The sequence below is a fragment of the Halichoerus grypus genome, chromosome 10 (genome assembly GCF_964656455.1).
Source record: "Halichoerus grypus chromosome 10, mHalGry1.hap1.1, whole genome shotgun sequence".
Taxonomy (NCBI): Eukaryota; Metazoa; Chordata; class Mammalia; order Carnivora; family Phocidae; genus Halichoerus; species Halichoerus grypus.
Window position 1 is genome coordinate 61668874 of NC_135721.1, and position 15189 is coordinate 61684062.

The following is a 15189-nucleotide window of genomic DNA, read 5'->3' on the forward strand; positions in this document are numbered from 1 at the left end:
ATTTTTATCTAACCACTGCTGTCGTATCCTTGCTTTCCCCTAAGTATCCAGAATACTGTAACAATTGTTGTGCAACTTTAATCTTCAAGAAGTCAAATTCCATTTTGAGGGCAATAAAGATGGGAGTACATCTTATTATTTTTACATAGTCTTGGCATATTACAATGATGTTTTACAAATACTAGGGCTCAAAATTGTAATGCATTTGAATACTGATTGGGATATCAAATGATTTTGTGGTAAATAGTAATGTTACTTAATCAACCCTTAGTAAAAGGAAATGGATAATTACCATTCCTGAGTTCAAAAAATGTATAGAAAGGGTTGTCAAAAATTAACTTTGGCTCATCACGTTAATCGGCAATCTTCCCTCATGTTTTGCCTTTAGATATCTGTGAGTGCAGTGCACCAAAACTGAGTATAGTGTTGACTTGAGTCTGAAGATATATGTGTGCATATATATGTATACACACACACACATTTGTGCATCTCTCAAATACAATAGTATCTGACTAAACTTGGTAAACCATAGGATTATGTTGCATATATTGAATGGATTACAGTATATTATATAATAATATATTCTGTATAATATACAGAATAATGTATTATTCTGTATGCTGAGGCATACAGGAGATCCTGTAGAATAGGCCAATAGGAGGAGACAGACTGATTACAGTGAAGAAGGGGAGATGAGGCAGGGTCAGGGTAAAAGAGATACTACAACACCCAGACTCTACAAACCATCTTATGCTGGAAGAAATGCAATCTCAAACTTGCAGCAGTCCCATTTTATGCGGGAAGAAATGCAACTGCACAAAAATTGTAGCAGCCTTTCAATAAAATCAAACAAAATTACCAAAAGGGTTCTTGGGACAATCAAGGCTGGAATGATCTTGTTCAGGTAGCTCTATGAACCTGAGAACAATCTTCCCTCCAACGCTGCCTCCTGCCGAGCCACATCTACTCTGGCTGGGCCTGAGTCCAGGTGCCGGATTAGCACCAGACCTTAATTTCACTCCCCCGCGTCTTCGAGGCTTTTTCCCGCCAAAGGCCAAGTTTCCGCCCCTCGGAGGCCCGGGCGCAGGCGGGACTGCGCATGTGCGGGGCCTGGCCTGCGGATAAACCCCCTGCGCTCCACAGACGGCGAACCATGGCGGAGATGGAAGTGAGCCTGTTGCGCCAGTGCCCGCTGCTTCTGCCTCAGAACCGGGCGAAAACCGTGTACGAAGGATTCATTTCGGCTCAGGTACCCGCCCGCTTGTTGCTCGATTGCTAGGAGGGCCTCCCTCTCGCGGCGCAACTCCGCCCCTGGAAGTCAGTTACGGGAGCGGTTAGGGGCCCTTAACCGTGTGGGCATTGAGAGGGGAGGCGCGTAACGGCTCCTCGGAGACTAGAGGTTTGAGGACTTAGACGGTTGCGGTTGTTCGCAACCCGTCACTCGCTACCGCGCGCGAGCCTGGGCCAGGGTCGCAGCCAGGGACTCAGCGAGAGGAGCCCAGCGCGGGACGGGAGCGGGGGGCGGGGCGGAGGGCCACGCCCCCTCGCGCCCGCTTCCTAGTTTGACTTCCCTTTTGCTTCAGCGTCTGTCCCAACTTTAACTGTTTTTTTGTTTGTTTGTTTTGCAAATTTTTACCTTGTTTCTAACATCCCTCCTCCCCAAAGCCCTACGAAGATTGGTGGCCGGCCGTTCACCAGGGAATCCGTGCAAATTATATTCGTTTTTCCTGTAAAAATATATTTTGGAGGAAAACCTCTTTTTGGCTCTCAATTAAGTCGTGTGTACCTGAGCACATCCAGTAGCGATATTTTGTACGGAATCTTGACAGCACAATTAATTACCTTTCCTGAGTCCAGGCGGCTTCTCTGGTGGAGTTTATTACACATAGTAACACACGTGTACCGGTTTGAAGTTTACAAAGCGCTTTCCAAGCACGTTATCTCACTAATCCTCCGCCCTTTGAGGCAGAATTAAAAGAAATCGTTCTCAGTCTTCATAGTTAAGTAAATCAGGGCGTGGGAAATTGGCCAGGTTGAGTTACTTGTCCATGATCGCCAGAGTCCCTGAAAGCGAGGCTATCAGATTTCACTCCTGCGTTTTGCTCCTCTGTCTACATTGCACCAAGATACCTTAGGTTAGAATTTTGAGTATAGATTTTTGCTCCCAGACCTTTATACTCAACATCGTGCCACCTCCCTCACCAGCACAATTCATTCTTTCTTTCTTTCTTTTTTTTTTTGGTCTTTTAAAATGAACAGATTCTGCTTGAGGAAAAACTAGTGAAACTACACTCAAATTAACCACTTGCAACTTTGATACGGGTCGTGAATAGGTTAGATTACCAGCAGTACCTTTTTAGCTATAAAATGTAACACGTGGCTGACTAACCTGAGGATTTGATTGCTACGTGAAGTACGGAGAAATTTCGGAAGAGGAAAGAAACAAAGTGGTCATTTTTAAACAACTTGACATTGAAACAGAACTGTATTTTCTGGAAATATATGTATGAATCTTTAATAGACATGCACATTTTCAATTATTTGAACTCAGTTATATGGAAACACAAATTATGCAATTTTGTCATAATTTAAAATTTAGTAATTAACCAGATAATTTGAAAAAATATGGTGATGAGTAAAAATTTCTATTCCCAGAATTATTTTTATTTTCTAAAAGGAAAATGAATAATTGCATTGCTCCACCTCACCTTGATTAACACTCACTCCATTCAGCAGTCCTCATCAAAACATTGTCAGCATTAAAAGAGTGGGATGGAGGTAAAATTTAACTCTTAATTATAGTGATTAAGAGAATGGTTTCAACTTTCAGAAATATTTAAGTGTTTGAGTATTGGATATTTGAAAACTTGATACTTAATTTAACTTTGAAGAGAAGCCTGTTTCATGCCTTTTTTTTTTTTTTTAAGTATAACTGACATGCAACATTAGTTTCGGGTGTACAACATGATTTATGTATGTATATATCGTGAAAGGATCACAGTAAGTCTAGTTGTTCATTGAATTCACCATATGTAGTTATAGAATTTTTCTTATGATGAGAACTTTTTTTTTTTTAAGATTTATTTGAGAGTGAGCACGTGGGTGCGTGTGCAGAAGTGCAGGGAGGAGTGGAGAGGAGAGAATGAATCCTCAAGCAGACTTCCTGCTGAGTGCCAAGCGGGACTAGAGCCTGATCCCAGGGCCCTGAGATCCTGACCTGAACCAAAATCTAGCGTACGCCGCCTAATTGACTGAGCCACCCAGGCACCCTTCTTAGGATGAGAATTTTTAAGATAAGTCTCTTAGCAGCTTTCAGATTTGCATTACAGTATTAACTATAGTTGACATGTGCTACTTTACGTCCCTATAATTTATTTTATGACTGGGAGTTTGTGCCTACAAAAGCACAAACTTTACCTGTTTCACCCGCTACTCCATCAGCACACTACTTTTTGAGGATAGGGGCCATATCCTAGGAATTACCATATGTTTTGAAGTTTACTCAAAATCTATAGTAATCTCTCAAAAATACTGAAAGAAGGGGCACCTGGGTGGCTCAGTCGTTAAGCGTCTGTCTTTGGCCCATGTCATGATCCCGGCGTCCTGGGATTGAGCCCTGCATCAGGCTCCCTGCTCCTTGGAAAGCATTTCCCCCTCTCGCACTCCCCCTGCTTGTGTTCCCTCTCTCGCTGTCAAATAAAATCTTAAAAAATATTGAGTGAATTATCAAATTTACTTGCTAAATGAAACTTTTACCCATCCCTCAGAATATTAAGTGTAGAACTAATCAGAATGCACTGTGAATAAGGAAAGGTTATAGAGGGTACATATGGATTTATTCATTTTTCTTTAAATTCATTGTGACCATTACAGAAAGTAGAGGCTAAATCTCATTATTATTTGTGGAGTAAAGGTAATCCACTTTTTCTTTCCCGAATTGGAAGTATCAGTCTTGAATTATCTAGTTGAAAACATGATTCATTTTCAGATAGTGTTTAGAAAAATTAAAGAGCTATTAAGTTACATTTTTATCAGGAGCCATGTTATACCTAATTTTAGGCATTTTAAGTAAAGTACTTTGTCTTATATGTGTCTGTCTGCTAAAGCCTCTTAGAAAACGTGTAAATATCAGAATTGAGATTAGATGAAATGTTCTTGTGACCCTTGCTGTAGCTACAATTCTGATTTCTTAACCTAAGCACATTATTTAACGTTGTTTTGTTTGATGGAACTGATTTTCTTTAAAAATGTTTGTCTTGTATATAATTTCAAACTTACAGAAAATAACAAATATGTATGAAGATTACCCAGATTCACCATTTTACATTTGCCCCATTTGATTTTATTCTGTGTGTATATATGTAGGTGAGTATATATACATTATTTTTCTGAACAGTTTTGAGATTAGGTTGCAGGCATAGTGCCTCTTCTTAAATACTCCAGCATATATGTCATGAGAACAAGGACACACTCCTTTATATCCACAGTACAGTTATCTAAATCAGGAAATTTAATCATGATATAATGCCATTATCTGGAGGCCAATTTCAAATTTTGTTAATGTTGCCATTAACAGTTGTACCCCTTTCCAGGCTCCTGTCATCTGATGTAAGATAAGATACCACATTGCATTTAGTTGTAAGGTATCACATTGCATTTAGTTGTCCTAGCTCTTTAATATGGAATAGTTCCTTAGGCTCTTTGCTTTTTATGAACTTGACATTTTTTAAGAATGTGGTTTGGATGTTAAGAAGAATGTCCTTCAGTTTCGGTTTGACTGATACTTCCTCATCATTAAATTCAGGTTATATAATTTCGGCAGAGTTGACACAGAAAGAATGTTGTGCCCTTTATAGGGCACATGAAGTCAGTGGTTCTCATTGATGATGTTACCTCTCATCACCTCTTTAAGATGGCGTGTGCCAGATTTTCCTTTTGTAATTCATAGGTACTTTGAGAGAGCTACTCTGAGGCATCAAACTTTCAGGTACACACACCAGTTTTAGCATCTTGATTGAGCCACTTAGTACTGTGGTGTTGCCAAATGATGATTTTTCTAACTCCATTATTTCTTCTTTATTTACTGTCATTTTATTATAAGGATTAACCTTCTCTTTTTCCCCACTTATTTGTATCAGAAGGGACTCGTAGGTTTTAAAAATAATTTAATGGATTGTAATCATTACTTATTTATTTTGATGCTTAAATTATCCCAGATTTGGTTGTGAGAGCACATTTTTTTTGATACAAGTTTTTAAGGCTCTGCATTTTCCCCTTACCACTTTTTTTGAAGTACGCTGTATATGCTGACATGTAGTGTTTTATCAATCATTTTTTAATACTTACATAATTTTACTTTGTAGATCCCTTGCACCCAGGAGTTAATAGAAGATTTAAAAATTTTTCTCAAGAAAATCTTTTTTTTAAGATTTTATTTATTCATTAGAGAGAGAGACAGACAGAGCACAAGCAGGGGGAGAGGCAGAGGGAGAGGGAGAAGCAGACTCCCCACTGAGCTGGGAGCCTGACATAGGGCTCGATCCCAGAGCCTGGAGTTCATGACCTGAGCCGAAGGCAGACGCTTAACCATCTGTGCCACCCAGGTACCCCATGAAAGTATTTTTTTGATTATTAATTTTGTTATTTCTAGTTTTGTGATTAGATAATATTGTTTCTAAAAATTATAGTCTGTGAAACTTATTGATTCTTTGTGTGTGTGTGAGTGAGAGAGAGAGAGAGAGAATGATCCCTGTGATTTAAAGAAGATATTTTCTCAATTTGGTTTCTCAATTCCTTTTCTTTTGAGTGAGCTTGGCAGTTTGTTTCCTTCAAGGAATTGTTCATCTAGATTTTTGAATTTATTGGCTTAAATGTTACTTCATAATATTCCCTTATCCTTTTAATGAATGTATTTAGGATCTGTAATGATGTTCCCTGTATTAGTTATCTTTTGCTGCATAACTACCTATTCCAAATCTTCGTGGCTTAGAACAACAAACATTTATTATCTCACCTTTGCTATGGATCAGGAGTTTGAAAACTACTTAGGTGGATGGTTCTGGATCAGTGTTTCTCATGATCTTGTAATGAAGATGTTAGCCTATATGTCAGTTCTCTAAAGACTTGACTAGAGCAGAAAGAGTTGCTTCCAGAATAGCTCATTCACATGGCTATTGGCTGGAGCCCTCTGTTTTCTACTTCTCTTGACTTGGAGGCCTCAGTTCCTTACTACATAGACCTCCATAGCGTCCTCACAACATGGCAACTAGCTTCCCCTGAGTGATAGAACAGAGATAAAGCTGCACAATACCTTTGGAGAAAAGGTACTAGTCTCTGAAGTTACACGTATTTACTTCTGCTTTATTCTGCTTTTTATAGCAAGCCTCAAATCTAGTCCATATTCAAAAGGAGAGAAATGAGGCACCAACTCTTAAAGGTAGAAGTATCAAAGAAATTACGGACATATTTTATAGATACCTCTTGTCCCCATTCCTGATGGCGTTTTGTGTCTTTTTCCTGTTGCAACTGGATAGAGGCTTATACATTTTATTGATCTCTTCAGAGAACCTACTTTTGATTTTATTGATTTTTCTTATTTTTCTGTGTCTTTCTTTCCTTTGTGTGTGTGTGTGTGTGTGTGTGTGTATTTCTTTGTTTTCTGTTCTTAAGTTTCCTAGTTTCTTCAGGTGGAAGGTTAGCTCATTGATAATGAGAACTTGTTTTATAGTGCTGTAAATTTTTCTTCAGACACTACTTCGGCTGTATCACATATTTTGGTATGTTATATTTTCATTTTTTTTTTTTTTTTTCAGTTCAGAATACTTGTTAATTTCTTTTTTGACCCATGGGTTATTTAGAACAACAATATATCTTTCTAAATATTTTAGGATTTTCTGGATATCTTTTTGATACTGATTGATAATTTAGTTTCATATTGGTTATAACATAATTTGTATGATTTAAATTCTTTTAAATATATTGGGACTTACTTTATGGCATAGAATAGGGCCTATCTTGGTAAATGTTACATCTGTATTTGAAAAGAAAGTGCATTCTGCTGCTGTTGGGTGATTGTTCTACGTCAGGTCAGGTTGGGTCATAATGCTATTTGAGGTTTTTTTTTTTTTTTTTAACATCACAAATATTTTTTATTTGTCACCATTAAATGTCTGACTTTTAAACAGATTGTTGGACTGGTGGCTCATATCCATCAGGTCGTTCAACTTTAGCACCGGTCTCATCCCCAGTAGCTTTTCCAGGACTACTACCTTAACCATGAAGCTCCATGAGCTTTCCCAATTCAAACTTGGGCTTCTTCAGTGTTTTTACTTTTCTAACAAAGACATCATGGAGTGGATAAATAGACTGACAAGCCTTTTCTATATCTTTTCCGATGCTGTCTGGAATCAATTTATTGACCACTTCTTTCAAGTCATTTGTTTGCACCTCTCGGGTCATGATTTCCATCATCTTTTCCCAAATTTGACAGACCTGTTGGTGCTGAGCATAAGAGGTCTTCCGAATCTGATTATTACGTTTTTTAGTAAAACCAACACAAAATAGATGAAGCAAATAACCATCGGTAGTCTTGACATCAACATGAGCTTCAATCATGGTCTGCCATTTTTTTGACCATGGAGCACATTTTGTCACAGGTAAGATCCATGCCATGGAAATTAGTCAGGCAGTTTTTGCCCTGAACATCCTCAGTAATTAGCTTGAATTTTCTAAATGCAACTTCATCATTCTGCAGATCAGCAAGGCTCACTTCAAAAACACGACCCTTGAGGCCATCAGATGCGATTTTGGTTCCTTGAGTTCTTGTGATTAATGTTTTTCCAATATTTCTTATATTGAACATAGCTGGTGCTTTCACATCATACCAATCTTTCTTAGAAAATGTATCAACCACTTTCTTCTTGGCTCCCCTTTTTGCCGCCTTTTGTAAGGCGCTTGTTCTTGCCGACCGCCATGGCGCTGCTCAGGGAGCCAAAAGGCGCTATTTGAGTTTTTTATATGCTCACTGATTTTCTGTCTACTTGTTTTATTAGTGAAAGGAGGTATTGAAAATCTCCAACTATAATTATTGTTCAATTTCTACTTTCATTTCTGTCAGTTTTTGCTTCATATATTTTGAAGTTCTTTTATTAGGTACATAAACTTTTAGGATTGTTGAGCACTCTTCAACTGATTTTTTTTTTTTCCTTTTTAAATGACTGTGAGATGACCCTTTTTATCTCTGGTAATCTTTGTCCTAGAATCTCTATTTTCTGATATTAGTATAGTGATTCTAGCTTTTTTTTTTTTTTTTTTTGATTAGTGTTGGCATGGCTTAATCATTTTTCCATTCTTTATTTTATACCTATTTGTGTCTTTATATTTAAAGGGGATTTCTTCTGGACCTTGCTTTTTTATCTAACAATCACTGCTTTTTTCTTGGAGGTGTTTAGAACATTTACATTTAATGTGATGATTGATATTGTTGGGTTTAAAGCTCTTGCTGCTTGTTTTCTATTTGTCCTATTTGTTTGTTTCTTTTTTATCTTTTTCCTATTTTTCTGCATTTTCATTATACATTATGTAGTATAATTGCATTTTATCTCCTCTATCAGCTTATTAGCTATTCCCCCCTTAATTAGTTGCTTTAGGGTTCTTAACATACATCTTAAACTTGTCATGATTTACATAAGTAATAGTAGGATTATATTTTATATGCAATATTGGTTTATCAGCTATATCACTTTTGTCTCTTTTTTGGTGTTTTTTCTATGGTTTACAATATGCAACTCTAATTTACCACAATCTACGTTCAAGTATACTTATAGTATAAGAATCTTAAAATGTACCATTTCCCATCCCCTGGCTTTTGTGCTATTGTTGTCATATATTTTATTTCTATTTGTCTTGTAACCCTCCCAATACACTTTTATTTTCTTTTAAACAATTATCTTTATTAAGAGACTTTTATTTTTTAAGGACAGTTTTAGAGTGGGTTTATTTCTGGGTTTTCTATCCCTACATTACAGAGTTTAAGTATCATTTCATCACATGATATAAAGGGAGCAAACTATTAATATGATTTACCACTGTTGATGTTGACCTTAGCTAAAGTAGTGTTTGTCAGATTTCTCTACTGCAGAGTTAACTCTTCTCCCCTTTCCATACTTACTCTTTGGAAGGAAATCTCTATGAGTTGCTCCAACTTAAGGAGTGAGGGGTTATGCTCTCCCTCTTTTAAAGTAGAGTATCTAATTTATCTGGAATTCTTCTGTTAGGAAGGTTAATTTAACTCCCTTATTTATTTAAGTTTTTAAATTTAATTCCAATATGGATAATATACAATGTTTTATTAGTTTTAGGTGTACAATATAGTGATTCAGCAATTCTATACATTACTCAGTTCTCGTCATGATAAATGTACTCTTTAATCCCCATCACCTATTTCACCCATCCCTCCTCCCCCCACCACTTCCCCTCTGGTAACCATCATTTTGTTATCTGTAGTTAAGGGTTTGTTTCTTGGTTCATCTCCATTTTTTATCTTCTCTCATTTGTTTTGATTTCTTAAATTACACATATGAGTGAAATCACTGGTATTTGTCTTTCTTGACTGACTTAATTCACTTAGTATTGTACTCACTAGTTCCAGCCAGGTTGCTGCAAATGCCAAGATTTCATTCTTTTTTTATGGCTGGGTAATAATTCCATTGTATATATGTACATCTTTTTTATCCATTCATCAATGGACACTTGGGCTGCTTCTGAAATTTGGCTATTGTAAATAATGCTATAATAAACATAGGGGTGCATGTATCCCTTTGAATTAGTTTTTTTGTAATTTTTAGGTATATACCTAGTAGTGTGATTACTGGATCATAGGGTAGTTCTATTTTTAACTTTCTGAGGAACCTCCATAGTGTTTTCCAGAATGGGGTTGTACCAGTGTGCATTTCCACCCGCAGTGCAAGAGCGTTCCTTTTTCTCCACATCCTCGCCAAAACTCGTTGTTTCTTGTGTTGTTGATTATAGCCACTCTGACAGGTGTGAAGTGATAATCTCATTGTAGTTTTGGTTTGTATTTCCCTGATGATTAGTGATGTTGAGCATCTATCTTTTCATGTGTTTTAGTCATCTGTATGTCTTGGCGAAATGTCTGTTCATGTCTTCTGCCCATTTTTTAATTGGATTATTTGGGGTTTTTTTGGTGTGTGTTCAGTTGTGTAAGTTCTTTTTATGTTTTGGATACGAACCCTTTATTAGGTATGTCATTTGCAAATAACTATCTTCTCCCATTTAGTAGGTTGCCTTTTAGTTTTGTCGTTTGCTTCCTTAGCTGTGCACAGTCTTTATTTTGATGTAGTTCCAGTAGTTTATTTTTGCTTTTGTTTCCCTTGCCTCAGGAGACCTATTTAGAAAAATGTTGCTATGGGTGATGTCAGAGAAATTACTGCCTTTGTTCTCTTCTAGGATTTTAATGGTTTCATTTCACATTTAGGTCTTTAATCCATTTTGAGTTTATTTTTGTGTATGGTGTATGAAAGTGGTCCAGTTTTGTTCTTTTTGAATGTTAGCTGTCCAGTTTTCCCAATACCATTTGTTGAAGAGTTGGTCTTTTTTCCCATTGTATATTCTATATATAGACATTTTAACAATGTCTGTTTTTCCAGTCCTTGAGGATGGAATGTCTTTTCTTTCTTTCTTTTTTTTTTTGTCGTCTCATCTTCAGTTTCTTTCATTATTACATAGTTTTCAGAATATGGGTCTTTCACTTCTTTGGTTAGGTTTATTCCTTAACTCCCTCATTTATTAAATCAGTCATTTACATCAGTATGGACTCATAGATATTTATCTAATACTTTGGGTTGTAATCGAGTATCCAGATTGTCCAGTTTTGGCACAATTAACCTTTTAAAGACATTTTAGAAAATAAGAAAAGTCTTTCATATTTACCTGTATATTTACTGTTTCTGGTACTTTTTGTTGTATAGCCACATTGCTCTTTAGTTTCATTTACTTTCTTCCTCAAGTTATTCCTTTAACATTTCTGGTAGTGCATGTCTTGTACTGATAAATTTTTTCAGTGGTTTTATGTCTGACATATTGTTTGGCCTTTTGAAAGATACTTTTACTAGGTATAAAACTCTAGATTGCTTTTTCCCTCCTTTTAGTGCTTTACAGATGTTGCTTAATTCTCTTGGATTATTTCCTATGAGAAGTCTCTACTGTTTATTTTTGTTCCTCTGTAAGTGTTGTTTTTCTTTGACAGCTTTTAAGATTTTTCTTTTTATCATTGGTTTTTGTCAATTAGATTATGATGTACCTTGCTGTAATTTTTTTCATGATTTTCCTCCATAGGGTTTGTGGAGCATTTTGGATTTGTGAGTATATATTTTCATTTAATTTGGGAAAAACTTCAGCCATTATTTCTTCAAAAATTTTTTTGTTCCTTCTCCTTCCTTTGTTTTGGGGACTCAAAATACATGTATATTAGGCCATTTTAAAATTGTTCCATAATTCACTAATGGTTCTGTTCTTTTTCATTGTTTGAGTGTCTTTCTCTGTTTTATTTTGAATGTTCTGTGCCTTCAGGTACCCTAATATCTTCTTTTGCAAGACTTAACTGCTGTTAATACTGTATAGTATCTCAGATGTATTTTTCATCTTTTTGATTTGGGTCTGTCTTTATCTTTCCTGTTCTATTTAGCATACTCATGGTTTTCTCTACCTTCTTGAACGTATGTAGTTATCATTGTTGAAATTTTTTTAAGTAGTTCTATCATCTGCCATTTTTGTATTTCTCTTGATTTTTTTTTTTTTTCCTCTTCATTATGAATCTTATTTTCCTGTTTCTTTGCATGCCTGGCATATTTTGATTGGATGCCAGACACTGTGCATTCCAACTATTGTGTGCTAGATAATTTTATTCTCTTAAATATTCTTGATTTATTCTAAGCTGTAGTTAAATTATTTGGAAACAGTTTAAGCTTTTCATAGTTTGCTTCTAAGTTTTGTTAGGCAGAATCAAAACAGATTTTAGCCTAGATTAATTTAGCTCTACCACTTAGGCAGTATTCTTCAGAGTATTTTTTTTTTTTTTTAAAGATTTTATTCATTTATTTGACAGAGAGTGTGAACGCACAAGCAGGGGGAGCAGCAGAGGGAGAGAGAGAAACAGGCTCCTCACTGATCAGGGAGCCAGATGCGGGGCTCAATCCCAGAACCTTGGGATTATGACCCTAGCTGAAGGCAGATGCTTAACCGACTGAGCCACCTAGGCACTCTGAGTATTCTCTTTAATGATAACTTTTATAGTACAAGGTTTTCTATTCTTGCTGAGAGGAAACTTGACTACTCCCAGCCTTGTGTGAGCTTTGAGATTGTTTTGCCTGTTCCATTCTCATGCTTCTCGGCTTTGGGTGGTTTTCTCACATACATGCAGCAATCATACTTAGCTGATGACTCTTGCAGCAATACACTGATATTATCTAGGTTTATTCTCTGTATAGTTCTCTTTTCTTCATATATGGTCTTCCCTTTTTGATACTGTACATGTGAATTATACATGTCTTTGCCTCCCCAGCTTACCCTCTTTTCTCAAATCAGGGAGAATTGTCAGGCTCCATTTGGTTCTCCATCCTTGCTCTGAAGCCTGAAAATTCTCCAGGTAGTAAGACAGGATAATTATAAAGATTTTCTCATTTGTTTCCCTTCTTTCAGTAGTCTCTGTTTTTTGCTGCCTATTTGATGTCTGAACATCATTGTTTCATATATTTTGTCCAGTTTTTAGTTAATGTGGGAAGGTAAATTCTGCCACTGTTATTCCATCAGAGCTAGAAGCAGAAATCCTGTTTCTTAAAAGTTCTATTCTGTTGTTGTTTTTTAAAATCTTTTTTTTTTTTTTTAAGATTTTATTTATTTATTCATGAGAGACACAGAGAGAGAGAGGCAGAGGGAGAAGCAGGCTCCCAAGGAGCAGGGAGCCCGATGTGGGACTCGATCCCAGGACCCTGGGATCATGACCTGAGCCGAAGGCAGACGCTTAACCATCTGAGCCACCCAGGCGCCCCTGTTTTTTAAAATCTTGCTTTGAGAAGTGTGATGCTACTTTTATTCTATTTCCCATATATTATTTGGTCTCATAAGCTATGGACTTTAAAGTCTGCATGTTAAGATACATTTCAGAGTGGATCGTTAGGACTCATTTCTCATGTGTTCAGTTGTTCTTTTCATTATGTAAATTTCCAGAAAGTATTCTTAGATTATAATTTAAAATATTCTTCTATTTTATTTTCCATTTCAAGGTTTCCAATTTTTGTTTATTGGATTTTCTTTACCTGTTTTTACTTCAACTGCTTTTCTCTGATGGTTTTTTTTTTTTTCCTCATTTGGTAATTTTCTAGCTTTTTCTTTGCCCTTATGAAATTTAAAAAAATCTTTTATTGGGGGTGGCATCTGGCTGTCACAGTCTGTTAAGTGTCCAACTCTTGGTTTTGGCTCAGGTCATGATTTCAGGGTCATGGGATCAAGCCCTGCATTGGGTTCTGCACTTAGCACAGAATCTGCTTAGGACTTTCTCTCTCTCCTTCTGTCCCTCCCTCTCTCTCTCTAAAATAAATCTTAAAAAATTTTATTGGGGTAAAGTACACATGATATTTGCCACTTTTAACCATTTTATTTTAAATATTGTCTACCCCCAACTTGGGCTCGAACTCACAGCTCTGAGATCAAGAGGCACGTGCTCTACCACCTGAGCTATCCAGGCACTCTGCCTCTTTTGAAATTTTTATTTGACTCTATTCTTCGTTGAGCACTTATTTATTTTTCTATTCTAATATTCTTTTTTCTGAACTAAATTTTTTTTCCTTATAATTTCTGTTCATAGTTTTTTTAAATTTCTGAGTCTGGGTACAAATGCTTACTAATGATAATATAATTCAGTATTGTAATTTGTTTATGCCTTGTGTTTTTTTTTGTTTGCATGGGGCATCATCATCACTTGAAATGTTTTCTTTTATTCTGATTTTGACTCATAGTAGCTTGGCATTGATGAAAACAGTATCTTTGTGAATTTGGTTGTTGGCAGTAGTTTATAAAATTCCTAGTTTAAGAATACTTTCTTCTGTAGGTGAAGCAAAGTGCAGTTTATTTAATGGATAATTTTTTAAGTAGTGCTGAGGGAGGAGTTGAGTGTTTTTATTTTGCTATATAAGATCCTTAGTTTCCCACTCTTACTTTTTCCTCCTAACACCCAAAGGATTTCTTTACCTGCCTTTTTATCCGCTTCTACTTGTGTATTTCTTTTTCAAGGTGAGCTTCTTGAGCTTTGTGTTTATATTAAGCCCCCTCACTGTAGTCAGTGCTCTGACCTACCAAACTCTTTATTACTATCTTAACACGTAGTTCAGTCCCCTCTTCTCTCTTCCATGCACTTTTTTTCTGAAACCCATAGTTCTTTAAAAGGACTTGGTATGGGAGCCCCAGAGTGAAAACCACTGGAAAGTGGTTTATGTTTTTCTTCCTACAGGTAGTTTGAAGTTTATAGTGTTCTCTATTTTCTGATTTTGCTGGAGACATGGGTATTTTGTGGTTTTAGGTTTTTTTTAAGACTTATTTTAGAGAGAGTAGGGGGAGGGAAAGAGAGAGGAGAGAATCTCAAGCAGACTCTGTGCTGAGCATGGAGCCCAACGTGGGGCTTGATCTCATGACCCTGAGATAATGACCTGAGCTCAAACCAAGAGTTGGATGCTTAACCAACTGAGCCACTCCTGTTTTAGATGTTCTTAATATTGATCTATTTGGGAGGATGTATGGAGAGAGTCAGATTTAGGCAACTGTCAGTACTTTGTTCCGTACAACCTGGAAGACTTGCTTCTTGAGAGCAATTAACATTTTTTATATGCTTTAATTAAAAAAGTTAATTTTGGACATTTTCTTGAATCCGAAAAATATTATGGCATGTAACATAGCATTTGACCTTTTAAAATGGCTGGATTTTGCAAATAAGGGTCTTTGGAATTTTATCCTTTCAGGTAACAGATCAGTAGAGTAGTTTTACTATTTTTCATGTAAATTCTGAATTCCAGATTGTTCTTACACCTATGTGTGGGATGTCTATAAAGTTAGGTTAAAGTTACTACATAATACCTTCTAGTGCTTTAATGAAATAGTGAATTATTGTTACTTGACCTT

At 36.3% G+C, this 15189-nt stretch overlaps 1 protein-coding gene and 1 pseudogene across 8 annotated transcripts in view; one reads left to right on the forward strand and one right to left on the reverse strand.

The window, feature by feature from the left end:
* Positions 1–1094: 1094 nt before the first annotated feature.
* FANCL (FA complementation group L) overlaps positions 1095–15189 on the forward strand; it is an 88057-nt gene continuing 73962 nt past the window's right edge. For 5 of the 8 annotated variants that reach the window (XR_013441806.1, XR_013441807.1, XM_078056533.1 and 2 more), the window contains exon 1: positions 1095–1249. Coding sequence is in view for 4 of the 8 variants with exons in the window: in XM_078056533.1 (XP_077912659.1) it covers positions 1100–1249 (150 nt within the window). In the remaining 4 variants the exon portion in view is untranslated. Of the gene's footprint in view, positions 1250–5458; positions 5604–11253; positions 11379–15189 lie in introns of those variants that run through there. The other 3 variants (XM_036117100.2, XM_078056534.1, XM_078056535.1) reach the window with 3 other exon arrangements.
* Positions 7121–7973, reverse strand: LOC118551349 (small ribosomal subunit protein eS1 pseudogene; annotated as a pseudogene).